This window comes from Equus asinus, chromosome 8, assembly GCF_041296235.1.
Source record: "Equus asinus isolate D_3611 breed Donkey chromosome 8, EquAss-T2T_v2, whole genome shotgun sequence".
Lineage (NCBI taxonomy): Eukaryota > Metazoa > Chordata > Mammalia > Perissodactyla > Equidae > Equus > Equus asinus.
Window position 1 is genome coordinate 90,743,420 of NC_091797.1, and position 27,628 is coordinate 90,771,047.

The window sequence follows — 27,628 nt, forward strand, 5'->3', positions numbered from 1 at the left end:
TGTGTCTTTCTCAAATGATAACCTCTTGCCTCTGGTTGCAGGGCGACACCCCTCTCCAAAGCCACATAGCATCGAGCCCCTTTGCACCTCTCCAGCCTGTTTCTATGAGTGCTTAGGTCAAAGTTCTCCCTGTGCTTTATATCCCAAACGTGCTGCCCTCCCGGCATCTCCCTAAATGGGGCAGCTGTTAATCCCATGCCTCAGCTTGCACTGTGCCCTCCACCTGGGTTTCACACTGCCTTGTTGGCATGGCAAAAACCCATTGCACCTCTGATGCAGCTCAAGCAGCACCTCCTCCAGGAAGCCTCTCCTGACTAAGCCATCCCTGAGGCACAAGTGGCCCCTCTGTGTGCCTCTCCCACTTCTCTCATAATAACCAACAGTGGCAACTACATGAAGGCTTCTTGTGCCCAGCTCTACACTACTGCTTTTCAGGCATTATCAATTTATCGTTACAAAAACTCCATGAGATTAAACCGCTTGCCAATGGTCACGCAGCTGGTAAGCAGCAGAGTCCGGATTGGGTGTATCTGTTTATTGCTTCTCTCCTATTAGACTGACAGCACCTTATGGCAGGAGATCTATTGGTTTCATCTCTGTAACCCCAATACCGAGCAAAGGACCAGTCACAGAGTGTGCATTCAACAAATATTTGCTGCGAGTGCCTCTATGATTAGATTTCTCACAAATTAGACTGACTGTAATATCTCTCGTAATGCTGCAAATTCCAACTGCAAGAAAATAAAAGATTGGAAAATTTTGGGGAGCAGGTAAACTTGGTGCTTATCATAAGATGAATGCCGGACCTTTGTGAAACTTTTGCCTGTGCTCTGAGTGTCTCTATTTATGACACCCACAAACCTACTGGTCTGTGAGCTCTTCAAGGACAGGAAACGTGTCTTTTCTCTGAATTTTTTTTTTTAAATATTGGCACCTGAACTAACATCTGTTGCCAATCTTCTTTTCTTCTTCTTCTTCTTCTTTTCTTCTCCCCAAAGCCCCCTGGTACATAGTTGTACACTCCAGTTGTGAGTGCCTCTGGCTGTGCTATGTGGGATGCCGCCTCGGCACGGCCCAATGAGCAGTGCCATGTCCACGCCCAGGATCTGAACTGGTGAAGCAGAGCGGGTGAACTTCACCACTCGGCCGTGGAGCTGTCCCCTCTTTTCTCTGAATTCTTGGGGCCCAGCACAGTGACTGGCATTATGGGGATACTCGGAAAATAACTGCTGAATGAAATAAAAGAATGAATAGATAAAAGATTTCAAACTCTATTTGGACTAACTTAGAAAAATGCTTCTAAAGTTGTCCATACTATCTTCATTCCAAACACTCCACAGCTGTTCTTTTAATCATATTTACATCACACTAAGTGATATCTTATTTATTTCTTCTTTGCTACCTGTTTCTTATCCCACTTTGATTTAAGCACCTTCAGATTTATCCCAGAACCCACATGCTCAAGCTATGAAGAAGTTAAGTAAACCAGTTTATCCACATATTGTTGACTTAAATTTAGTTCATCTGAAGCGTTACACAGAAAATTCAGAACTTCATTATTACAACTCAAATTCCATTTCTATAAGCACTATTACAACCCCCAGGCAACACCCACATGTCTCAAACATAGGAAAAGCTCCATTACAAAGATTTTGCATGCGCCTTGGCAAATCTAACAAGAGCTTATCCACAGTCAATACTTGCCTTAAGAGAGACAAATGGCTTGGTGGAAAGAGCAGTAGATTGGAGCCTGGAAGCCTGGGTTCAAGTTCTGACTTCATTCTTTGGCTGTGTGACCTTGGATCAGTCTTTGAGGCTCAATTTCCTTGTCTCCAAAAAAAGGGATCCTAAGGGGCCAGCCTGGTGGCACAGCAGTTAAGTGCGCACATTCTGCTTTGGCGGCCTGGGGTTCGCCAATTCTGATCATGGGTGCGGACATGGCACTGCTTGACGAGCCATGCTGTGGCAGGCATCCCACACATAAAGTAGAGGAAGATGGGCACGGATGTTAGCTCAGGGCCAGTCTTCCTCAACAAAAAGAGGAGGATTGGTGGCAGACGTTAGCTCAGGGCTAATCTTCCTCAAAAAAAAAAAAAAAAGGGATGCTAATAGTTATCCTGCCTATCTCAAAGGGCTACTGTAAAGATTAACCGAGGCACTACATGTGAAGACGCCTGGCAGACATTACATAAAGCACCACACACATAATGGGTGGTATTATTATTGTTAGAGCTGATACTTCATTCTATTCTGGGCTCTCACACACTTACTTCTCTCCTTTCCTCTCTTCTTGTCCCCATGGGCAAAGGGTTTAAGCCTCTGAAGTGCCTATTTCTTTAAGATTGCTTCTCTCTTTCAAATGAAGTCAAACATACAACAGATCCCAGTCTGTTTCAAGGTTGAACTGAAATCACCAAAGCACTGATTTACGGAGAGTTCGGGGAATTGTATGTAAGATTAAACGATCACTCTAATGTTTGAATGGGAAATAGGCAAATTCTCAAGGACTGCTGAACTCTTTCTTTCATGATGCGGCTTGATATGAACTATTTTCACATGAAGAAATACCTAGGGGAATGAAGGATTTATTTTTCAAAAATATTCTTTAAGCCAAAGGACTTTTATTTCTCGATGAGAAACCATTCTCCTTGCTCTCAAACTCACCACAGTAAAATTATTTCAGTGATGTGTCGCACTCTGACAGAATGTTTCTCTATGTTTTCATCTTGTATATTTTTCTACATTTTTCTTTCCTCCATTTTACTACTGAAGCCAGTGAGACAGGAAAATATCCAGTACTTGGAGACTCGATGGAAGTTTCCAGAAGGGAAAGAGAAAAGTCTACTGAAACCTCCAAAGGGGCAGCAAAAGTCTGGAAAGGCAGCAAGGAAATCATTTTCTGTCGGTCTTTTTCTCATCCTCAAAAAAAATCATTGGAAAATACAATTCTAGAGCCCCAGGAGGCATGTTGGCGCTCTTTGTTTTTGCCAGGTCTTTCTAATGCCCACCTTTGAATTCCAGTGCCACCATCTAACTAGCTGTGAACTCTTGACAACTCATAGAATAGCTCTGAGTTTCAGCTCTCTGCTATGTAAAATGGGGACCACAATCACAGCCTCAGATGACAATGCAAACATCTACTGAGTTTGTAAACCTGTGTCTAGCTTATGGAAAAGGGCCAACAGAGGCCATTTCTCTCTTTGTCCAAAAAGAAGCAAGCTGAGAGGTTCTAATAGAGAGTCTGAGTTAAAATATGAAGCATTAACTTGGCATGACAGAGCACCCAATAAGGCACCTTATGCATCTCAGTTTATTAATATTATTTAGTAGTGTAACATGAAATCAAAGTTGTGTACATTTACTGAGAAATCCTATCTGCCATGGGAAACTAAAATGACGCGTATTTTACAGAATCCAGATTCTCCTGTCTGTTTGACTCATTTTCAAAGATAAGTTAGACAAATAGCTTTTTTCCTCCTTGTAACTTTCTTCCAACTATAATTCTCTCTCTTTTAAACTTAGCCATTTCCAACATTCAAAAACACCATAATCCAAAGTCCTTACTCACTATAAACTATGCTGAGTTTTAATCTCTAGGGCTTAAAACCCAACATTGAACCAAAGGAGGAGAAAATAGACAAGAAGAAACACACAACAAACCCTTAGCTTATGCTTGACTGAAAGAAAGTTTGTACACACATACTCTCCTTGTTCTTTTTTATTTCACTCTGGTATTAGCCCAGTGAGCTCATTCTGTGTCCTTCTTTGGAAGTAGTTTTTTCTAGTACACAGCCAGACCAATTCTAGTATTAATCTGAAACTTTACTAGCTTCAGCTTTAACATAATTATTAATAGACAGTGTTTATATGGAAAAAGAGGTAGGCCCATTTCACTTAGCCACTCAGTGACTATTCCCTGAGAGTCAACCACGTTCCAGGTACTGTACTGATGATAAAGCAGACAGACCCAATCCCCACCCTCAGTGGACCTCTAGTCCAGAGGGAGAGAGAGACAGTACAACATAAACTCCACAAAATAAATAAGGCTATGATTAAGGACAGTCAAAAAGGAAACATACAAGCTGCTGAGATAGAAGAAAAGAGAAATCCACAACAGCAAAACTATCCAGACTAACAAAAAGCTTTTTTTTTAAACAACCCCAAAGAGATTTCCTAAGTTTTCTATGGGGATGTGGCACCCAAAGCATCATTAAGAAACAAATCCAAAAGACAGAGGAGATGGCTTGCAGTGGATAGCTAAAGGAAAGGAAATCAGTGTCATGTATCACTTAGTCTTTCCATTTAATCTTCACAAGAAAGGCTGTCTCCAACCTTGAGGTGACAATATGTGATGCATATGGTTTCAACCTCGTCAGTCTAAATTAATAAGTATATATATTAATTTACAGCACAAGCTGAAAGCTATCCCATGGCTATATCCTTTCCTGGACAGGATATGTCAATCCAACTTCCGGTTTTAGGTAGAAGCATCCACTGTTGCTTGATCCACCTGTGGGACTGGAGGTGAGGAAGCAGAAAATGACCCGAAGCCCCTATCAGCAACACGCTTGAGGGAGGCCCTAGTGTGGAAGCCGAGGGAAGCAAGTGCAGGACAGCTATGGCCAACTCTGGAGATGAGACGGTACTTAGTCATTCCTAAACCAGGAAGCTTTGCTGAGGGCCGCCAGAAAATGAAGCATTATCTCCCGGAGTCTCCACTTGGCAGGGAGACATGCAACATGCACAGGAAGACAGAAAAAGACAAGTTTATGATGATAACTTTGTCTCCATCAGACAATATGTTTTTGGAAGTGACAGATCCTTAGATCAATTCTGCCTCTCCTAGCTTATTAGCAGTGACCCTCACTGCATTAGCATAAGTCTATCAAAAGCCAGGAAAGAACATCTCATTACTTGTGAAGCCATAACGAGCTGAATGTGTTACTGGGAATCAGAAGAGCTCCACGTGCTGGCCTAGGGGTCAAGTCTTGTAATGTGGATGTTAGTTCAAGGTCTGCATTAACTACTTAATCTAGGTAATCCACCTCTTTGAGCGCCCAGGATAATACTGTGCTTTCCTGGTACTTCACAGGGGTGGAAGTGGGAAGAAAAAGGCAGGAGAGAAGAAAGGGTGAAAGTAGGAGAGAAGAAGAAGTAGCCAGCAAACGGGTAAGAGCAGACAGTGTTAAGTGATTGATTAAATAAACAGCAATAAAGGAAAGAGAAATTTAAGTACAAATGATTCAAAGGCCTCAAAACTAAGGAACTTGGGGAGAAAAGATGGAGGTTTTAAAATAAATGGGAAAAACTGGGAATAAAGTTATCCCAGATCGAGGAGTCGCCTGAGAAAAGGTATGATTTCGGGTGTGCTGAGCTTGAGGTGAATTCCCGGGGAGCTGCTTATATACAGCAGGAAGGTCAAGCCTAGAAATCAAGCAAGACAGTGGGCCAGGGACATAATCTGTGTCCGAGAGGAAGACTACGTTTCCAAGGGGAAGTCCAATAACCAAGTGTGAGTGAGGGGAAATGCCCATAGTTTCAGAGAAAGAGGAAGATGAGACGCCATCAGAGGAGATTGGAGGAGTGCTTGCAGAGCCTCACCACACCTGGGTGTGTGTGGTGTCCAGGGGCGAGAGAGAAAAGCAGACAAATGGTCAACCATCAGATGCTGGAGCGAACAGGAGCTTGAAGCCTGAGCGAAGATCACCCTTCTCTCTCTCCAGGTCTCCATGGGCAGGTGTGAGTGGGAAACTGTGTTACTGTTCAGTGTATATTCACTCCATGGGATAGATACACTCCCACCCCACTGATGTCTGGCTTGATCCGTGGCTTGCTTTAGCCAATGGAACATGAGCGGACAACAGGTGAGCAGAGCTCTAAATGTGCTTGGTCTCTTGCGGTCCTGACTTCTGCTATGAGAAGAGTCTTGTCTATTTGCCACTGGTCAGAAAAAGATGAGACACAGGGATCTAAGCCCAATAGGCAGCCTAAAGTAGAACCACTCCAGTTGACCTACAGACTCAGAGCAGAAATTCATGTTCGTGGTTATAAGTCTGAAATTTCAAGGTGCTATATGGCATTTTGGAGGAAAACTCAACCCATAGAGTGTGAGTTGTGGGTCTGTCATAGCAAAATGTGCTCCTTTAAGGACGGCACCCCTCCAGGGCCTCCTACCCCTGTGCTCAAATCATAAAGTGCTATGATTTGAGCTCAAAGTACAAGCGGGATGAAAAACAATGCCTATTTTAACCAGTTCAAAGACGAACTTCGTGGCTATGCTGGGGTTATTTTCCCAAAGCAAGATAAGTCAAGAGTTATATATTAAATGTCTTAAATATTGATTGTTAGATAAAGCTGCACAGAATCAATCAGAAAGAAAAGGCCAGGGAATTTCACTGGGGCAAAGGGCAGGATATACAAAGTCAGGGAGATTGAGATTTGATTAGTTCAAAGAATTTTTACAAAATTGGTTATGGCAACAGCCAGCCAACAGTTGATGTGGAACTGAGAGGGAAGCACTTGAATGTCTGGATTGGTCAATGGATTCACCCCACCCCTCTCCCTGTGGCCCTGGTTCTAACAGGAATGCCATTCTAAGCTTTGGGACCATGAGTGAAAGATCTGGGACAAGAAATAAAAGAAGAAATGTCTGGGGCCAGCCCCAGTGGCCTAGTGGTTAAGTTTGGCACACTCTGCTTTGGTGGCCCGGGTTTGGTTGCTGCGCGTGGAACTACACTACTTGGCTGTTGGTGGCCATGATGTGGTGGCAGTTCACATACAAAAAGAAGATTGGCAACGGATGTTAGCCCAGGAGAATCTTCCTCAGCAAAGAAGAAGAAGAAGAAATGTCTGGTGACCAATAGTGCCCCTCCTAGGTCTTCATGGCATCTACCAAACTGTCCCCCACCCTGTGACCCAGGTGCAGAAGCGTCAGCCTGTGGCCCGGGGAAGCCCAGGCCATTCACAGTTCCAGGCCCCTACACTTGCCAAATGACAGGCACATAATGGTTTTCCTTGTGTCACTGCACTCTGCTTTTTATCTTTAGGCTGATTCCACCATTCACCAGATTATCCCACCCATGAATATGAAGAAAAAAACCTCCTATGTAGCAATTTCAAGAATTTTGCTTTTAAAAAAGTTCACGAGAAATACAAAAGGGGATTCAATTTAGGCTATTTCAGAGGTCATACTAGAAGACCAACTACACTTATCCTCCTTGCTAAGCTGCTGACTTACACTAAGAAGCTTACCGAAGCCTTCTGAACTCATTTTATACTCAGCCTTTTGGAAGGAATCCAAATTCGGGAATCAAGGGCACAAGACCAGAGTCTGTAGTGTGTTCCACTCATTTCTGCAGCTGTCTCTTCAGTGCTCTAATCCCTAACCTGGCATCATCTTTTCTTTTCTCAAACAGATATAGCTGAGCCTGACTGAGTCACTTCAGAGATAAGGCCTGCCTTTTGGAACCCCGCCATCTCCCAAGAAGACAAGACATAAGAAACTCAGTCAAGCAAACCCACCCCATCAGAAAGGGAGCCCGACTTCAGATCTTGCAAGAAAGAGGCGAGCCTTAGGACGCAGCAGCTGAGCGACTGTGATGGAGAAGACCACATTTCCTGAAGCAAAGGACAGGTTGTCCTCCTCTTGCCACCACCATTCACCATCTGAAGGCCCTGGGCCCTTCCTTCCTCCACACCCTTGCCCGGTGAGGAGCTCCTCTGCCTAGAATGACCTTTCTCCCCTCACTCTGCAGGGCCCAGCTCAAAAGGAAGCCACCTTCCCTGGAAGCCTCTTGGACCACTGCCTAGCCCCCAAGTAGGCAGAACAAGGCGCAGCCTCCTTTGTTTAGACCTTTACATAACATTTCACACGTAGTAGATTAATAATTTACACACTTGTTGTGCATTCCACACTGTGAGCTACTGTAAGGCCAAGGAGTCCAGCTACGATTCATGCATATACTTCCAGGCGCAGTACCAGCTCTGCCAGAGACTACACGCTCATAAAATATTTTCAAAACGGTACTACCTTAATTTAGAATCAAATTGGAAACTCTGTTTAAGGCACAAAATAAACGCCTCAAAATATCATATCCTCTTTTATTCCACAGAATAATGGAAAGGATTTGGGGTAAGAAAAAATATTTGATTTGTAAAATAAAACCTTAATAGTTAGGATTAATTGGGACGTCAGCCTCAATTAGCAAAAAGCCAGAATTGGAAAATATTGTAAAGATAGTTTTAAACTTTCAAAGACCCAGTGTAACTGAAAATAAGCCAATGATGTAGCAATGAATGGTGCTTGGGTACTTGCTTAAAGGAGAGATACAAATAATTTAAATCAGTCTAACAATTTTCCATTTATAAATCGATTAAATATGTCCTAGTGGCAATTTTGCTTTTGCAGTTCATTTGCTTGAAAAATTCTTTCTTTCCTCTTTTTTGGGGAGTGAGAGGAATCTCTTTGGGATTGGATTAATCATAATCTTTGGTTCCCGACACCCTCTCATCATTAATCCATGTACGGCCTCCTTTCATTTACTTATTTAGTAATTTTTAATAACATAAGAAGTGCTCACAAAACAACCACCCAAAACAAAAGCCAGAGCACAACTTACGTCTAATCATTTGTTACCTCCCCCGGAGCCCATCCCCCACCTCCCCTGCCTGAGGCAAGTACCAGCCCAAATCCCATGGCCTTCACTCCCTGCTTGTCCTTGCTACATAAGGTTTATGGCATCTAGATGTATTCCTAAAAGCGTGTTTTAATTTCAGTTGCTTTTTACTCTGTTAAAAGGATGTCATGCTGTAGGTAGTATTTTAGGACCTACTTTTTTCACTTAATATTATATTTCTAAGATTTAGCCTCATCTTTGGGTTCACTATGGCTCATCTCTTTTTAACTGCTGCCTAATGTTCCATTTGGAACTGCACCACCATTTACTCATCCACTCTCTCACTGATGGCATGTGGGTGTTTCCAGGATTTTGCTATTGTTTACAGTGCAGCTCTGAACATTCTTGTTCATATACAAGAGCCTCTCTTATATATTATATCTGGGTCAAAGGGTATGTGAATATTCTGCTTTAGAAGGTCCTGCCAAATTGTATTCTGGGGGCCGGCCCCGGGGCAGAGTGGTTAAGTTCGCGCACTCCGCTTTGGCAGCCCAGGGTTTCGCCAGTTCAAATCCTGGGCACGGACATGGAGCCACTCATCAGGCCATGCTGAGGCGGTGTCCCACATGCCACAATTAGAAGGACTCACAACTAGAAATACACAACCATGTACCAGGGAGCCTTGGGAGAAAAAGGAAAAATAAAATCTTAAAAAAAAAATTGTATTCTGATGTGGTTATGCCAATCTACTCTCTCATCAGCCACACATAACGTGTCTCGTGGACCCAAATCTCCTCCAACACTTGGCATTGTCAGACTTGTTAATAACTGCCACTTGTTATCAGTCTAGAATCAACTGGAGCCATCAGTATTTATGAATAGGTGCAATCTAAATTATCAGTGTTTTGTAACAAGAAAATGCATTTGATTCTAAAAATAACTTTCACTGTAGAAAATTTAGAAATATAGAAAAACACCAAAAGAAAAGAAGAATAACAGCTACACTTGATCAAGGTTTACTATTTATCTACAATAAAGGAATATTTACCCTATTATAAGGGCAGTCTACAATTGACATTTATTCAAAAGCCCCTGGGAGCACTCCTTCCAGACCTGATCTACTACTGAACACAGCCCGGCTATCAGTGAGCTTAGCGTTCCCAAAGTGCCACTGTACTGTCCCAGGTGCTCAGGAGGCAGCCAGACTCTGGCTAAACATCAGAATTAAAAACTGAAGATGTGTTTTGAAATTCCTAACACCTCCATTATGGGAGGCTCATGCTCTATACAGTGGCTTCAATCCACGCCTCTCTTGATCTGGGAAGAAGGGACTGGAAGTTCTTATTAAACACTTAATAAAAGCAGTTCTTTTATTTGAAATCCATTTTCAGAAACTCCTTTGTAGTGCTGTACTTCCTTTCAGCAGCAAGAGGCCATTAAGGAGAGCAAAAACGGTCTGCAGAGTAACAAGGACACCATGGCCAGGCAGTGGGTAATTGAATAAAGGTGTTCCCCAAGGCACAGGGACTCAATTTCTAGGGGCACAATGTATTTTCACACCCACTAGAGAAAGAGAATCAGTAAACCAGCCCAGCATGAACAGACAGCCTGCTCACAGCACGTCTTCTGGTGACTAAATTTCAATTTACTGACGTCTCACTATGGGCCAGGCACTGTGTCAGACAGGGAGAATTCGGAAAGGAGAAGGACACAGCATCTGCTTTCCATGGCATCACTATCTGCTTGGGAAGACACACAAGTCAGGCGATTATGAAATAAGTGCTATTATTAGGTGCCATAGAGGCGAGCAGAAACCTGATTTGGACTTAGAGTGACCTGAGTGGCCCTAAGGGAAGCAGTGCGAGATTTGAACAGAGCTCTAACGGGTGATTAGACTATCTACAGGAGAAGGACAATTCCAGGCAGAAAGGAGAGCTTCATTCATTCAGAGAGTCAGTCAAACATTTATTCACTCAAACATTTATTAAGCATCTACTATATTGCAGGACCGCCCTAGGGACTGGATATGCAGAGGTAAATGAACCTGACAACGGAGCTTCAGAAGGTCTTTCTGAGGAGGTACCATTGAAGCAGGAATTTGAAGATGAGAAGGAACCAGCCACAGCAAGAGCAGTAGGCAGAATTTTACAGAGAGAAGAAAGGGTATGTGCAAAGCTTTAAGGTGGGAAAGCCCTTGGTATATCCTAGGAGGTGAAAGGAGGCTGGGGCACAGGGAGATGCCAAGCTGGAGGAGGACTAGAGGTGCCATTCAAGGGGCAGGCAGAGGCTAGATCTCACGGGCTTACAGGATAGCATACGGAACTTGAGCTGGAGTCCGAAGACCATCAGAACCTTTGAATGGATAAAGTGGGGGGCGGGGCTGGGGGGCGGGTTGTGATGGGCAGAAGAGCAAGGAAATCTAGTCCCAAATACATCTTTGAAAGATCACTATGGCTGAAAGGCACTGGAAGGCCACGAGAGGGAGAGGGAGCAAGAGAAGTCAGAGAGGAGCGGCAGCAACAGTTCAGGACAGAGATGACCGGGATCTGCACTGTGCCTGTGGTGGTGCAGACAGAAGTGGATGGATTCAGAATGTGCTTTTTATACTTTTTTTTTTTAAATTATGGTAAAAAATATGCCTCCTTACTGTTTTCCATAGGGGCTGCAGCTTTTTACCGTATCACCAACAGTGCACAAGAGTTCCAATTTCTCCACATCCTCATCAACATTTATTATTTTCTGGGGTTTTTTGATAGTGGCCATCCTAACAGGTGTGAGGTGACATCTCATTATGATTTTGATTTGCATTTCTCTGACGATTAGTGATGCTGAGCGTCTTCTCGTGCTTGTTAGCCATTTGCATATCTTCTTGGAGAATGTCTATTCAAGTTCTTTGCCCATTTTTGAATTGGATCATTTGGTTTGTTTGTTGTTAAGTAGCAGGAATTCTTTATACAGTGTAAATATTAACCCCATATCACGTTGTTTGAAAATATTTTCTCCCAATCTATAGGCTGCCTTTTTACTCTATTGTTTGTTTCCTTTGCTGTGCAGAAACTGTAAGTTTGACGTAGTCCCACTTGTTTAACTTTGCTTCTGTTACCTGTGCTTCTGGTGTCATATCCAACAACTGACTGCCAAATCCAATGTCATGAAGCTTTTCTCTAGTGTTTTCTTCTGGGAGTTTTATAGTTTCGGTTTTTTTTTTTTTTTTAAGATTTTATTTATTTTTCTTTCTCCTCAAAGCCCCCCAGTACATAGTTGCTTATTTCAGTTGTGGGTGCTTCTAGTTGTGGCATGTGGGACACCACCTCAGCAGGGCTTGATGAGTGGTGCTAGGTCCGTGCCCGGGATCCGAACTGGTAAAACCCTGGGCCACCAAAGTGGAGTATGTGAACTTAACCACTTGGCCACAGGGCCAGCCCCTAGTTTCAGGTCTTATGTTTAGCTTTTTAATTCATTTTGAGTTAATTTTTACATATGGTATAAGACAAGAGTCTAACTTCATTCTTTTGCATATGGATATCCAGTTTTCCCAACACCGTTTATTGAAGAGACTATCCTTTCCCCAACATGTAGCCTTGGCACTCCTGTCAAAGATCATTTGACCATATTGTGAGAGTTTATTTCTGGGTTCTCCATTCTATTCCTTTAGTTTATATATCTGTCTTTATGCCAGTATCTCACTGTTTGGATTACTATAGCTTTGTGATATGTTTTAAAATAAGGAAGTATGAGGTCTCTAGCCTTTTCTTTCTCAAGATTGTTTTGGCTATTTGGGGTCCTTTGAGATTTCATATAAATTTTAGGATGGTTTTGTTCTATTTTTCGCAAAACTGCCATTGGGATTTTGATAGAATTACATTGAATCTGTAGTTTGCTTTGGGTAATACGGACATTTTAATAATATCAGGTCTTCCAATCAATGAACATGGGATGTCTTTTCATTTATTTGTGTCTTTAATTTCTTTCAGCAATGTTTCTTAGTTTTCAGTGTACGTGTCTTTTGCCTCCTTGGTTAAATTTATTCCTAAGTATTTTATTCTTTTTGATATTATTGTAAATGAGATTGTTTTCTTAATTACCTTCTTGGCTTATTCATTGTTAGCATATGAAACGCAACTAATTTTTGTGTGTTGATTTTGTATCCTCAACTTTGCTGAATTCATTTATTAGTTCTAATGGGGTTTTTTTGGATTTTGTGTAGAATCTTTAGGGTTTTCCACATATAACATCATGTCATCTGTGAACAGATATAATTTTACTTCTTCCTTTGCAATTTAGATGGTTTTTATTTCTTTTTTTCTTGCTTAATTGCTCTAGCTAGGGCTTCCAGTACTATGTGAGATAGAAATGGCAAGAGAGGGCATCCTTGCCTTGTTTCTGATCTTGGAGGGGAAGCTTTCAGTTTTCACCATTGAGTACAACGTTAGCTGTGAGCTTTCCATATATGGCCTTTATTATGATGAGGTGATTTCCTTCCTTTCCTAGTTTGAGTGTTTTTATCACAAAAGGGTGTTAAATTTTATCGATCGCTTTTCCTGCATCTATTGAGATGATCATCTGCTTTTTGTCTTTCATTCTGTTAATGTACTACATATTACATTGATTGATTTGGGGGAGAAATGGGGAAACTCAAGAGTTGAGCTTTAGATATTTTACAGTAGAGATGCCTGGAAGATACCCAGGCAGAGATGTGTAGTGGGCAGCTACACCTACAGAGCCAGAGGTAGAGATGCCTGAGCTAGAGGGGAGGAGAAGTCACAGGGTACACATAGAGAACAGAGAGGAAGGTGTGGTGGCTGGGGCATGGCGTTTACCAAGAGGCAAGAATGGAGAATAAACCCAGAATGCCTTCCTACAGCTAGATCACGGTGCCAGGCTCTGAAACTTCGACTGCATTCTCTCTAAACTTAAATTACAGAAAGCTCTCTTTTTTCCTTTTGAATGACAGAGTTGTTTGTTCATGGCTATTGTCCATTGTGAAAAAAACTGAAAATAAAGAAAAGTATAAAGAATAAAATACCAAGCATCTATAATTCTGTCATCCAGCTGTAATTACCACTAACACTATGGCCGCTTTCCTTCCAAGAATTTTTTCTTAGTTTACATTGGTTTGGCCTTTCTAAGAATAATTTTCCAGTAGTATTAAAAATCTTTAAAATGTTCATACCCTTTGACTCAAAAATTCTCACTTTAGAAATGGAGTAAAGATGTATTCATAGGAATATTTATAATAGGTCTATACCCATCTTTTGAATATATCACAAAATCTAAATTGTTATCTACATAATTTTATATCTTACATTTTTCACTTAATATTTTGTCACATTTAGCTATGTGATTAAAAATTTTCTGTAAACAATTTTAATTGCAACATAATATGTTGGAGAGATATAAAATAATTTGACAATTATTGTGGACATTTAAGTTGCTTTAAATTTTTTTCTATAACATATAGACCTATTATAAATATTCCTATGAACACATCTTTGCTCCACTTCTAAAGTGAGAATTTTTGAGTCAAAGGGTATGAACGTTTTGAAGATTTTTAATATTACTGGCAAATTATTTTTAGAAAGGCCAAATCAGTTTATATCCCTAGGGTATGAGACTGCTCGTTCACTGCATCCTTACCCTCACTGAGCATTATGGCTTTAAAAATATTTACTAATTTTATAGATGAAAAATAATTTATCTGTCATTGAAATGTTCTTACTGATTTCATGAAACTGTGAAGCAGAAATCAGTCTCACAAAAACTCCATTCTGACTAGTTGACTAACTCAAACCACACCACTACGGTGTTCAATTTTAATATCATAATCAAGAACGTGAGTTTAAGCTTACAATATATGAACAAATTTCTAATAAGACTAGCCCGAAGTAGCAAGAAAGGCCTTATTTCTGGCAGTCCAAAGTGGGGACTGAAGCTACCGAGGGCAGCCCAACAAAGTCATGCTGAGTGAGCACCAAGCCCCCCAAAGTCCTAGAGATCCCTAAGGACTCGTAACTTGTTAGCTTTTTGTATACGGCAGAGGGGAAAAGATTAAAGTGAGGAACATGAGCAAGTTACAGTCCTTCCTCTCTCCCTGCCAGTGATGAAGAGCTGAACTATAACCCAAAAGCCATTTTTTCAATTCAAAAGGCATCTGGAAGCAGAATTACTCACCACCCAGGATGATATAAAAGAATTGCTTAGGCCTGGGCTCAGAGGCTTTGCCTCTTCGGAGCCCACTTTCATTAACCAAGCTCGCAGAGCTGTACAAACCAGAATGCCAGTTTATGCGCATTTTCTATCTGCAAGTAGATTCACATGAGAAACCAAATGATAATCAGAAAGTGTGACAAGAACCAAGGAACCTGAACAGGGGAAGGCAGGAGGACAACCTGAGAGGTCTTCTCCACCGTGGGTTACCGAAGGACTGGGGTGGCCTTCACCCAGCTTATTTCTCATCATCCTTCTGAGCTTCACTCAAATATAACCTCCTCAAGGTAGCCCCCTCAATGCCCAGTATAGGTTTCCCCACCCTGCTAATACATTTTCATTACACCCTGCATTTTCATTTAAGCACTTAAAACAATTTTAATTAAAAGATCTTATATGCTCTGTTGTTAACTATCTTTCAGTTACCTGAGAGCAGAAGCTATGCCTGCCTTATTCACTACTCTATCCCCAGTCTCTAGTCTGCATAGTACATAGTAGGTGCTCAAATATTTGTGGAAGGGAGGGAGGGTGAGAAATACGAGCATGATGACTGCAAGTCCACCATGGGAATAGCCTTCCAATGGGGCTCGAGTCCCTTAGCCAAGATTCTCCCCCTAACAATATCAGAAATGGGCAATGCCAAAATCTGCCCTGCTTACTCTCCCCTTTTCCGTGTTTCTACTGCTATCCAACCATTCTCCTCTAACACTTGCTCTGGATATGCAGTATCTTTGGTCAGGTTACAGTTTAATCAGACTGGCCTATGTGTCTTTCTTCTGCTAAAGCAGCTCTGTATACTCCTGGCCTAACTTATTTTACAGTCATTTATAATTAAATCTCAGGGAGTAGCCTTACTTCCAAGTTTTTGGGGGTTACCACAATGTCAAGCCCCTGTAATCAGCATACCACTCCCCAGGGTTAAGGACAGGGATGCTCCAGGATGCACAGCAGTCATGGGAGAAATAAGACAACAATGTGTGCATGTGGCTGAAGCCTGTTCATACTTCATACAGACAGAAGCCAGAGATGACATTCTTACATGCTTCTGCTATTTTCTTAAAATATGATATTAATTTTGATAATTAAAAACAGAACAAGCACTGGCCTGGGTGTTTGGGCGAGATCTAGATTGTTTTGATCTTGGCTCTGACACTAACTTGGCTGTCAGCAAGTCCCAATCATTGCTGGCTTCTGTTAAATAAAAAGAGTTGGACTAGATGACCACTACAACCCCTTCCTGTCTTGACATTACATTATCCAATGATTATTTTTCATCTAAGAACTCGTCCTCGACTTCGTAAGCACTCCAAAGATCAATCCAGCTGCTGGCAATGACTACCACACACTCAAGAGTATTAAGAGATGGTTAAGCATCTCTAAAGAAATCTCAGTGATATCTTAGGATTTTTATGATTACAAATGAAACCATTCAAGAGACCAAGCAGATACGCTTGGGGCCTGACACCAGCTAACACAGCAGATTCTCTGGCTTACGGATCTTCTTGACACTTGTCACCCGCTGGATGGAGGACTGAGACGCCTGGGACATCTGGCTATGACCCAGCTGTAGGGACCATCCTCTTTTGACTTTCTCCAGAAGCAGGGTGCTTGTGGAAGTTATTTTCCACATGTAAAATAGTCAATCATGATAAAATATTTGCATAAGCATATAACTTTTACAGTCTTTGCAAGAAGCACTTCTCTATTTTTGATATTGGGACTTCAATTTCCTCCACCTCAGCCCCTCAACGCACAGATCCTGTCTCTGGTGCTAAATTACTCTCTCAAACAGGCGTTCAGCTATAGTACAAACAAACTCATTATGAATCTGTTTATAACCAAAAAATCATCTCTGTTCTAATTAGCTGGTATGTTAAATTCAAAGCCATGTTTACGTTTAAACATTCTATAAATTCTCCTTAGAAAATGGGCATCTCTGACGAGGCCCGTCCCTGTCTGAAAGGAAATTGCCCCCAAGAAGAAAGATATCCCACTAAGGGGTTTGCACTCCAGAGACACATATTTGTCTCTGCTGCAGCAACTGTGAATAGACTAGAACAAAAGTGTGAATTCCAAAAGATTTCTCCCATTAGCTCAAATAGGATGTTTACAAAAGAATAAAAAGTGTAAAAAAACCCCTGAGATTGTATCTGAAGATGGGATTGGAAAGGTTGTACTACTTGCCTCGAGTAGTAAGACTCTACCCCCAGGGCCTCCCGCACACTGGTGACGTGCTGCTCCAGGGCTGAGCTGGTAGCTGTTGGAAGAGTTGCATTGCTACCAGCCTGGAAGTCACTGGAGTTTTCCACTGTGTTATCACCCAGGTAGTGTTCGTGAAACTTCAGAATTCCTGAAACAACACAGGCACAGCCAACATTACACGCAATTGGGATTGGGGGTGAGAAAAGCGGGGCGTAGGGGATAGCAATGCCACCACCATGTGACCTCTTTGATAAGCATGCCATCCTCCAAACCATGTGAAGAAATTCTGAAATCCCAGGTCTCAAGAGGGCTTTCAGAAGTGTGGTCAGCCCCCTTTCTACAGCTTTCACCATCAGGTTTGGTGCTTGAAACCAGAGAACTCAAGGTAGGGCTTTTTGCTTTCGATGAGATATTCAGAAGCTCCTGGAATGATGACTACTTCATAGGTATTTCAAAACAGTTGCTTCTCAGAAGCACCAACTAGGCAAGTGTCCTTTCGGGAAGAGTGCCTGAGCATGCCAAGGTACGGGCTCCCCAGAAACCGAATCCCGGACAAAAATAAAACCAGCCACGTGGTAATCAAAGGCCTTCCATTTCACAAGAGCAAACTGAAATAAATATGCAGTATAAAGGCCAGATAAAAACATTTCAAATTATTTTTAAATAAAACTAACTGGTCAATGGTCATTAATGGATTAAAGGAGCAAAAAATGATGGCTGAATGAAACTGAGGCAATGCACGGTGGTTTTCTGGCAATAAACACAGGACACATTCTCAAATGGTAATGAGGTGTGTCAGCGCTGGATAATGCTGGTCCTCTCTGATTGGTTTAGAGCCCCAGTGAAAGCTTCAGAGTCTCATTAAGAGCAAAGAGGAACGAAAAGAGAAACAATAGGAGCCTCATTATACATGGCTCATTATTACAGGGATTTGGATATACCACCTGTCAAATCACGTCCCCAAAACGTAACAACCACAGAGAGACAGAACTTGATACGTCCATCATCAACCGTGTCCTCCTGGGTATTCGTGCCCCTCTGTGGGCTGGGATACACAGGGATTCATTCCACCGTAGCTGACACTTACCATGTCACCATGAACAACACAACTTAAAACCTTTAGCATAAAAAGGTCAGAGGTAAGAATGTTCTTTGTAGAAAGCCCATAAAAATATAGAATTAAGGGGAAAAGATTATTAAAAATAATGCTGAGGCATAGAATGTATAAGCATGGTACTCTGAACCCAAGAGGCGTCTGAGAGCTGTCATCCAGACATCATTTTTTTTTTTTTTTCAAATCAGAGGGATAGAAACATAATCAAGAAAATCTTGTCAATTCTCCCTGGCAGTTGAACTTTTTGAAACTGGCTTACAGATATTCGAGAAGCCCCATTCTTCGAGATTCCCAATTATAAGATCCACTTCCCCAGTCAATAAACTCTAATTGGATCTGGTGTGTCTCCAACATGGTAAAGCCATCAGCATTTTATTATGCAAAAAATATGGCCCTAACAGCTAATTAGTGGTTCTGTATTTAGTGCAACTGTTACAGCCTGAACATTTAATGCCAATTTAATCAAAGGGGATTTTTACTTCTGAAATGGATTTATAACAGAAGTGGTTAAAAATGGGTTCTGCTAGACTCAGAAAATTCAAGCATAAGACTTCATTTATATACTGATAGAACTGCCATTATCATTTTAGTCTCTTTAACTTTACCATGACAAAGGGTCACAATTATTAAATCACATCTAGAAAGAACGCGTTAGGACTTGCAGTCATCACTTTATTAGCTAATGAACAACAGCTGCCTAAAAATAGGGCTGCTGGTGAAATTAATCCTGCTCTTAGTCTTCCTTGATAAATGCTTTCACATTCACCGGCAAGCAGCAGCGATTTCTTGGGGGAATGAGAAAGCTGGGCTGTTTTATTAATTGAATGCCCCACCATGGAATATGCGCTGCCGCTGAGGTTTTGCTGAAAGCCGACATCAGCTCCTTAATCTGATCTATGGTAACGCACCTCTCCTACCTCTATTCATTAGACTTTCAAAGTCCAGTGTCTCAATGTCCTGTGCCCACGGAAAGAGATCTTACCTGCCCCGGGAGCAAGCAACCAGCTGTACAGGTAGCCTGCGGCCAGGGAATAGTAAAGCACTAGTCCCCTCTGGCCATTAACCATCTCTAAGATCTGATCGATAGTGACCGGGGAGTAGGGGTCGGAATCCTGCTGTCCTGTTTGTCGTTCGACCAGAAGATCGGCAAATGCCCTTGTCCGTCCTCTTTCTGCCACAGCCAGGGCTTCATCGTGATGGCCTAGGAGACAAAGGGATAAGCTGAGAAGTCCATAGGGAGGGTGCTTACTCAGATTCTGGGCAGAAACCTCACTGTCTCTGCACTCCAATGTGTGGCAGACTCTCAGTCACGCTGTTTAAAATTTGACCGCCTGCCTCAGATGATGGGTGCAGTGCGTATTCTTATAAACCCCACGTTTTCAGGTTCCATACCACCCTAAGCATCGGGGCTTCCCCTGTCTTGCAGCCACCCACAAAAGAGCTGAGTGTGTTCAAAGCATTCGTCCTCAGCCCCACCTGTTCTCTATTCCACATCTTGAGTCGCACCCTGGCCTCCTGGCTTCTGAGCCCTTTCACTTGGCTTCTTGGACCTGATGTTTTGCTCTTTGGTTTACCCCTGACCATCTTTCTATTTCTCCTCGATACAGCCCCTCTATGCCTCATACCGTCAAGCCCCATTTCCACATTTCCCCCTAATTTACCTCTGTGCTTTTATACGTGCTGGTCCCTCTGCTGGGGGTGCCCTTCCCCATTTCATTCAAAAAGAGGGATCCTAATAGTTGTCCTGCCTGTTTCAAAGGGCTATGGTCAAGATTAACTGAGGTACCGTATGTGAAGACAGTGGTAGGCTTTATCCAAAACACCACATACATAACAGGTGATATTATGGTTAGAGCTGATACCTCATTCCATTCTGGGCTCCCACACACTCACTCCTCTTCTCTCTTCTAGTCTCCATGGGTATAAGGTTTAAAGCTCTGAGGTCTTTAGTTTTTTGAAATTGCTTCTCTTTCAAGTTGTTTCTCAGTCTTTAATCCAATTTCTAATCCCACTTCCTCTAAAAGACTAGTCTGTAATCTAGTTTAAAAGCTACTGCACAAATATGAAAGAACAAAAAATATAAAGCAACATGCTTTCCAGTGAGGCTTGTTTAGAAGTGCTGAAGGAACACAATGCACGTATTTGCTTACATCTTAAATATAAATATGGAAAAGTTGCTAGAACGAGGCTCCAAAGGGAGAGCGGGCAGAGGAGGAGACCAGAGGCTACAGCTCTGGCATAGCACTTAAAGAGTGCCTTGCCTCCTGCAGCTCAAGCATCAGGAGAAAGTGGGATTTATACGTGTGTATGCAAATGTCTTCTTTCACTCTATTAAGTTATTAACTGGAACAGCAGGGACGATTTCTGTGCACATTGGAAAATTGGCCCCAAAGCGCTAGACAGACTTAACACTGTGATTATAATAGATAATAAATTGTAATCCCAGGCAATGAGGACATTTAATAATACATTTTGCAAGTGGAAGTTTGAGTATTCATACACACCAAGCAAAGGACAGGTTACTGACAGGCCCTCAACATCCAACTTCAAAGACATTGTTTATTCCAATGAGTACCTCCTAAACCCAAGTTCTCGGTTTGGGAAAATGGTCTGCAGAGATGGATAGGCCTGAGGAGAGGTGCAGGACAGGGGAGTTAGAATAGGATGGCTGCCAACAGTTAAGGCCCAGGTGAGGGAAGATGCATGTTGCGCCGTGCAATGCAGCACCACAGGCCTAGGAGAATCATCACTGATTACACCACAGCCTAGCAGGCAGATGGTAAAAACATTTACCAGCAGAATTAAAGATATGCAGCAGAGGACATAGGGAATCTGGGGGAGAAGACCTGCTTTAAGCGTCCCTGTCTCCGGGATACCTTCCCTGGCTCCTGCGTCTGCCTGCCAAGCTGCTTTGTTTCCACAGCACCTGAGTTTCTTCTACCTGGTGCCAATCATATCACACTGCCTTCGCTAACAGGCTAAGAGCTTCGTGAATGCAGGAACCAGGGCTTCTTGACTTTAATCCCTAGGGCAGGCACTCAGTACATACAAATATTTGTTGAATAAACGAATGAACGTTCAATGGCTGGATTGTGGTTGTGGCTTCACAATCTGTTGTAACAACAAATCACGTTTCATCACAGCAATCACTAAACAAATTAGAGGCTTGGGCACAAGAGGGGAGCCCCAGCTGCTCTCACCTAGGCTGACGAGCACCCGCTGCAAGGCCTGGTAGGACGACGTCTGCAGGTCGAAGAGGGACAGTTTGTAGTCTGTGCTCAGCTGTGCCTCGTGTCGGATCGTTTCAAACAAGGCTGAGGCCCTATAAAGCTGCAAGTAGGGGACAAAGAATGTACGTTATCCATTCCTCAGAAACCACTGTCCACCAACTAAAGACAGCTTGTGCTCACATCTTGGTACACGACCTAAACATTGTCTTAAAAGGTGTGAAAGGATGACTCTTTATGTCCAGGTAGGTCTTTGTGGGCCTGAAAAGGCATCAGATCATAGCCAGTAAATTCTAGTTCACGTAGTCAGTTGTTGACATATAAGGGATCTAAAAGACAAGAGTTATAGACTCATAGTCTGAAAGTTAAAAAAAAAAAAAACAGCTATTAATCCAACCAAGCGCTGATTTTGATTAAAACAAAAAGCCACTCCTCTTGTCATCAAGCAACCGTAATTCACCACCCCCACGCCTCACGATGCTAAAGGACTGGAGCGAGAACAGGTGTGGTGGAGGTAGGCTAGAAACAGATGGGGCTGAGGGGAAAGGAGATGAAGGCAGCCACACTCGCAGGAGGAAGACAGCTTTCTGCAGGTGGGTCAGCTGAACCAAACACTGCCCTCCACAGCTAGTGCCCCAGGGTCAGGTCTTTGCTAGACAAGCTCCATAGGAGCCACGCCCACTCACAGGGACATCCACAGGACTAGACTCTCGACATCCTAAGGAGACACTGTACTGTTACTCTGATAGGCTTCTCAGCGAGACCACAAGACTTTTCTCCGCTGTTTATATGCTGGAAATAGTACTGAATTTTAAGTTCACGCAAACTTAAACAGAATTCCAAGACTAAGAGACTAGGAGAGAGGAATGTATTCCTAACTCTGCCACTAATTTGCTGTGTGAGTCTTGGCAAGATTCAGAGCTCAGTTTCTCGTTCTCCTCTATAAAGGGGGTGGTTATCATTCTACCTTAGAGGGTCATTTGAGGAATAAATTCAGTGAGTGAAAGCACTTAGAAAATTATCACTATATCAATATAATTTTTTTTTTTGAGGAAGATTAGCCCTGAGCTAACTGCTGCCAATCCTCCTCTTTTTGCTGAGGAAAACTGGCCCTGAGCTAATATATCCGTGCCCATCTTCCTCTACTTTATATGTGGGACGCCTGTCACAGCATGGAGTGCCAAGCAGTGCCATGTCCGCACCCGGGATCCGAACCAGCGAACCCCGGGCCGCCAAAGTGGAGTGTGCGCACTTAACCGCTGCACCACCGGGCCGGCCCCTAAATTTTAATTTTTAAAACCAGGAAATTATAGAATTATTTAAACTGCCTTTAACAGTTTTAAAAGTACAGTAAAAAAAAAAAAAGGTGCAGTAAATACCATAAAATTCCAGGATGCCATGGCACAAATTCAGTCACATCACTCCCTCAGTTCCTGTGGGCACCTCCACAGGAGCCTTGATTCACTTCTCCTCCGCACCCTCTGCCTAGCACAGGGCCCTCTGCAGTAGTTACTCACACACTGCCTACGTGGGTGACTTTAGATGACGCCGTCTCACAGCTCCTACCGAGGAACCCATAACCCTGGGGATCTTTCTACTTTCAGAGGCAGCATGGGAGCGGGCTTCTCTTCGACTATTTGTATATATGCAGAAACGTGAACTGTGTGTGCGTGAGAGAGCGCTATCTACTGATATAACTAGAAACCTACAAAGACGTTAAATCCACTAATTATGAATTCTTGGATTATGTCCTTCTGTCATAAAATGTATGCAGTTTCATATTAAGGTTTAATGAGGAAGAGCAGCACATTAATAGTAAAGAACTCCAAAGAAGTTATTGAGAAATCTACCACACAAGCGAGCAAGAATTCTACTACGGTTCAACACTTCTGGGCTGGTACAGGCTGGAAATCCTCTACATTAGCCCAAGAGTAGAGGTCAGCACCTCTGGCAAATGTCATCACCACTAGGACAGCAATCCCAAGGTCTCCACGCTTCTAGAAACAAAATCCACTCGGGACAGGGTTTCTCCTGCTCACCTGACGTTGGGCCTCCTCCAGGTTCCCACTAGCCCAAAGGGAGAGGCCAAGACCGTGGCGAATTTTGGCTTCATCTTCTCTTCGGCCCAGTTGCTCAGCTAACCTTAAACCTGAAATCAGGTAAAGAAATTTTAAGGACACATAAAAGACGGACAATTCCATCCTGCCAAGGAGTCCTGGAGGGTAACTGTGCCTCAGGTGTATATAAAGAACGTTAACTACGCAGCCAGATAAAATACAGGGCAGGAGCAGAAGCAGCCAGGGCAGAGTAAGCGTTCTCTTCAAAGTCTGTGTTGGTAGCGACCTTTCCAGGACACTTCAGGATGCCCCAGCAAGAGCTCAGGTGAAGGCTGTCAGCAGGAGACAGGTTTGCAGGACAGGCGAAAACACTGCAACGGAACCTAACCTGGCCACCCTGCCAGATGTGAAATCCCTAGCTTTGCAAATGAAAACGTCTGGCCTATAAATTTAACCCAATCCTTTGGCTGGCCAAAGCTTTTCCTGACAGTTCCATAGTCAAGCACTGAAGCCACGCTAATACTTTTCCTATCTCACGTGCAGTGCATCCAATCAGTGTTGATGGGAGATGCATCTGACGTCTTCCCAACAGCAGAATGCTCACACCGCCTGACCCTGCCTTCTGTTACTGATGCCACTGACACATTTCCCATGCAATCAGTTTTTCCTTTAAGGCTGAGACTTTGATGTGCCTCAGCGGGGTTGCAGAACAAGTGCTATGAGTCGAAAGCTTTCAATGAGACTGTCCTCATTCTAATGGCCTTCAGATAGGCACCTGCAGTTTGGGTCACTTACCCACAGCAAGCTTCTGGATTTCAGGACACCAGCAACCTCCAGGGCTTTGTGGGAGCCAAATGTGAGGGCAACCATTTACTGTACTGGCCGCTAAGCAGTTCTCAGCAACATTTTGTTCTTTGTCTTGCTCTCTGTACATACGAGTTAGCTTGTGCAGAAGACAGCATGAAGGCTCCCACACTACGGCTCCACAAAGGAAGGACTTCCTTTTTCTAATCTAATCCAAGGTGGATGGGAACCTGTCTCTGAGCATGCTGGGCCCATGCAATTTCAGACTTCTGGAAAGTCAGTTGAGAGGCTAATAAAAGCAATACTCAGGTTCATGCTTGTAAAATAGTATGCATTTCAGAATGCACGTAAGTCAGAAAACTTAGAAATAGCAGTGTAAGTTTAAATCATGTCACTGTACCCAAAAATAATACTTGCAAATTAGTCACATTTTAAAATACCTCATAGAATAGGAACACAAATGAAAGAAGATGGTTCTTGGGTGGAAACAAGGATGCTAGCTGTTTCAACCCTCCACAAGCTAACCACATTCATCCTTCAGTGTAGCTATCCCCGCTAGGTCTGGGTCTGTGAGTCAGGAGGAGCAGTCATCGAGGCAGCCCTCCCACCCCCAGGAGGCAGGTTCTGTGCCAGCAGGGGCTGTGCTTTGTTCCCTGCTGGATTCCCAGCATGGAGGACACTCCCTGGCCCCTAGTCAGAGGCTCAGCAATAGTTAAAAGCCCACTGACCAGACATGGTACCTGTCCTGCCCAGCTTCTATCGGCTTCTGCCTCTATAGGAATCTGATCCACCCATCCAGCTCTCCTAAAGCCCAGTTTGCCCAAAACTAGTTGCAAAACTCCAGGTCAGTCGCTAAACCTCTCCAGGATCCCTTTCTTCATTTGCAGAAAGAGAAAAAGCTGGATGAGACTAGTGGTTTTAACCAGGGGTGTGTATACAAATCACCTGGAGAGCTTGTTAAAAGACTCAGACCAAGCCCCCCCCACCCCGTGATAGTGATGCAGATCCTCAGCCCTCTCTGAAAGGCAGGAGAGAGAGAGCACTGAGGTGGTTTCCAACTGGACTGTTCCCTCACTGCAAGAGGCTGCAGACCCGACTCAGAGCACTCAGAAAGCGCCTTCCAGGTGTCCTGCACCTGGAACAGCTCCTGAGACGAGGCATCTGCTTTGGTCCACGAGTCACACCAGGCTCTCTGGTGGAGCACATCCGTGAAACAGACACCATGGAGATGCCACAATTAGAATTTAGATCTCTGCAAGACTTAAATTACAAAAAACAATGAAGAAATGGAGAGTTTTCCATAAATATAGAAGGATGTTACAATGTCTCAGGCGAAGCAGCTGCTTCATGGAAACAATATTTCAGGAGTACAAAAGAACACAGCTGAAAGGTTGTCATATGCTGGGCCTGAATTTAACAATTTTCACAAATTTAACTGAAAATCACCCCCCAGTTTGTTGGCATTTTACTACAGTCAAGCTTCAGGAAACCAAAAGCCAACTCTCATATTTAATTGAGGCAGAGTTCCCACTGAGTGGGAGCCAAATAAGGTCTGGGAAGTGGCTCCCAGCCTCTCAGTAACCTCTCAGCCTGCAGGCCAGAGCAATTCCTGGTCTGTGCAAAGGAGGACAGTGAACCGTCAGCCCCTGGCCCATTCTCTACTTTGCTTCCTGCTTCTCTCTCTCCTGGCTTCCCAGCTGGGGCTCAGAAGTAATAGCGATACGACTGCCCCAACTCTGCTCTGTTCTTGCAAGCTTAGAAACGATTCTATACAGGGTCTTCAGTGGTTCCTGGGGTCAGAAAACCTGGGCTGAGCCCCACTCCACCACTGACTGACCACATGGTCAGGATCAAACTACTGTACTCTCTGAGCCTCAGGTCACTTGGCTGCTAATGGGAATAAAAAGATACACTTCTAAAGGCTACCTGAATTAAATCCAACTAAATAAACTATATATGCAAAAGCCCTCTCAGGATGAGAGGATGCAACGTGCCCATTTGAGGGGAAGTGCTTTCCCGAGTAGAAAGCTCCATTCCAGAGTAAGGAGGTGGAAGGTAAACACATTGTTATGGGACTTCTGCTTCACGAGGAAGGAAGCATCCAAGGACTGACTGCTCAGGTAAGTGCATGGAATCTGATGCAGGAGGAAGAGAGGAGGAGGAGAGGAGGAGGAAGAGGAGGAGCAGTCACTTTCTGGGCCTTCCTGGAACAAGACGCCCGTGGCACCAGCCCAAGCACTGTGGGTCATAAGCACTGGGAAGGAAGCCTGGTCAACTGCTTGAATGACCCTTAGACTGATGCTGCTGGATCAGACCTCAGCTGCCATACCAAAATTGACTTCTACATAGTTTTGACACAGAGATTTTCTGGAGGGACATCAGGGCTTGGAACAGATGGCCATTTTCCTCTGATTCAGGCCCTTAGATTTTATACGATTAGATCTTACTTGATTCATCTTGTGTGAGAACATGCTATCCATGCAGCAGAGGGCTCTGAAAAGCAAGGATGATATCAGCTCCTTAAGCAGCTGGCTAGCAGAGTAAGACAACCTGGGTAACGCATTCTGGACAATAGAACACCTTTGTACTATTAAGGAACACTCAGTGGGGACACCATGGTTTTGGAGTTGAACTGATGATGTGGCCTCTGAGATCCTCTCTCCAAGCAGAGGTGGCCACTCAAACTGTGCATACTTTCTTCAGAGTAGTCTCTGAACTCCATCTCACAGGAGACTGAGAGATCATGATTGACCTTTTCACTTACCTTCCTGTAAGTACATGACTGCCTGGGAATAGTTCTGCAAAGCATGATGGGTCCTTCCAAGGCTACTATATGACACCGTCTTGGCCACCAAGTCATTCATCTGTGCAGCGATGCTCAAGTGCTGTTCTTGATAGACCACAGCCCTCTCAAAGGTGCCCAGGGATTCATACGTCAGGCCCAGGTTCCCGTAGGCTCGGCCCTGGCATGTGGGGTTGTTAGTTTCCTCTGCTATCTGAAGATCGAGCTGGTGGTACTGCAGGGCTGTATCATATTCCCCCATCTGCTGGTAAACGCCCCCTAGGCCACAGGCTGCATCGCTTTCCAGAGCTCGGTCTTTCATCTCTCTAGCAATGTTCAGCTGGCGTTCAAGGCAGGAAATCGCTTGTTCGTAATTCCCTAATTGGCTGTGCAGACTTCCCAGCTCTCCATAGGCCTGGGCTTTATTAAAGGCCTCCCCAAGCTCATGGGCGACCACGAGCCTCTTTTCAAAGCACACAAGGGCTTGCTGCAAGCTCCCCATTGCCCTGTGGGTATGTAGACAGAAAAGCAATGATATTATTTTGTGCAGGTGCAGACATGCTAAAGCCCCTGAGAAAATGAAAAGCATTTGTCACTGTCACTTACTATAGAAGCTCTTA

At 43.5% G+C, this 27,628-nt stretch overlaps 1 protein-coding gene across 5 annotated transcripts in view; it reads right to left on the reverse strand.

The window, feature by feature from the left end:
- Positions 1 to 27,628, reverse strand: part of TTC28 (tetratricopeptide repeat domain 28) — a 597,782-nt gene that overhangs the window by 76,323 nt on the left and 493,831 nt on the right. For all 5 annotated transcript variants that reach the window (XM_014835534.3, XM_014835530.3, XM_070516305.1 and 2 more), the window contains 5 exons: positions 26,991 to 27,514; positions 23,405 to 23,514; positions 21,339 to 21,468; positions 19,121 to 19,339; positions 17,007 to 17,172 (listed from right to left, as the gene is read on the reverse strand). In XM_014835534.3, coding sequence (XP_014691020.1) covers positions 17,007 to 17,172; positions 19,121 to 19,339; positions 21,339 to 21,468; positions 23,405 to 23,514; positions 26,991 to 27,514 — 1,149 coding nt within the window. The remainder of the gene's footprint in view (positions 1 to 17,006; positions 17,173 to 19,120; positions 19,340 to 21,338; positions 21,469 to 23,404; positions 23,515 to 26,990; positions 27,515 to 27,628) is intronic.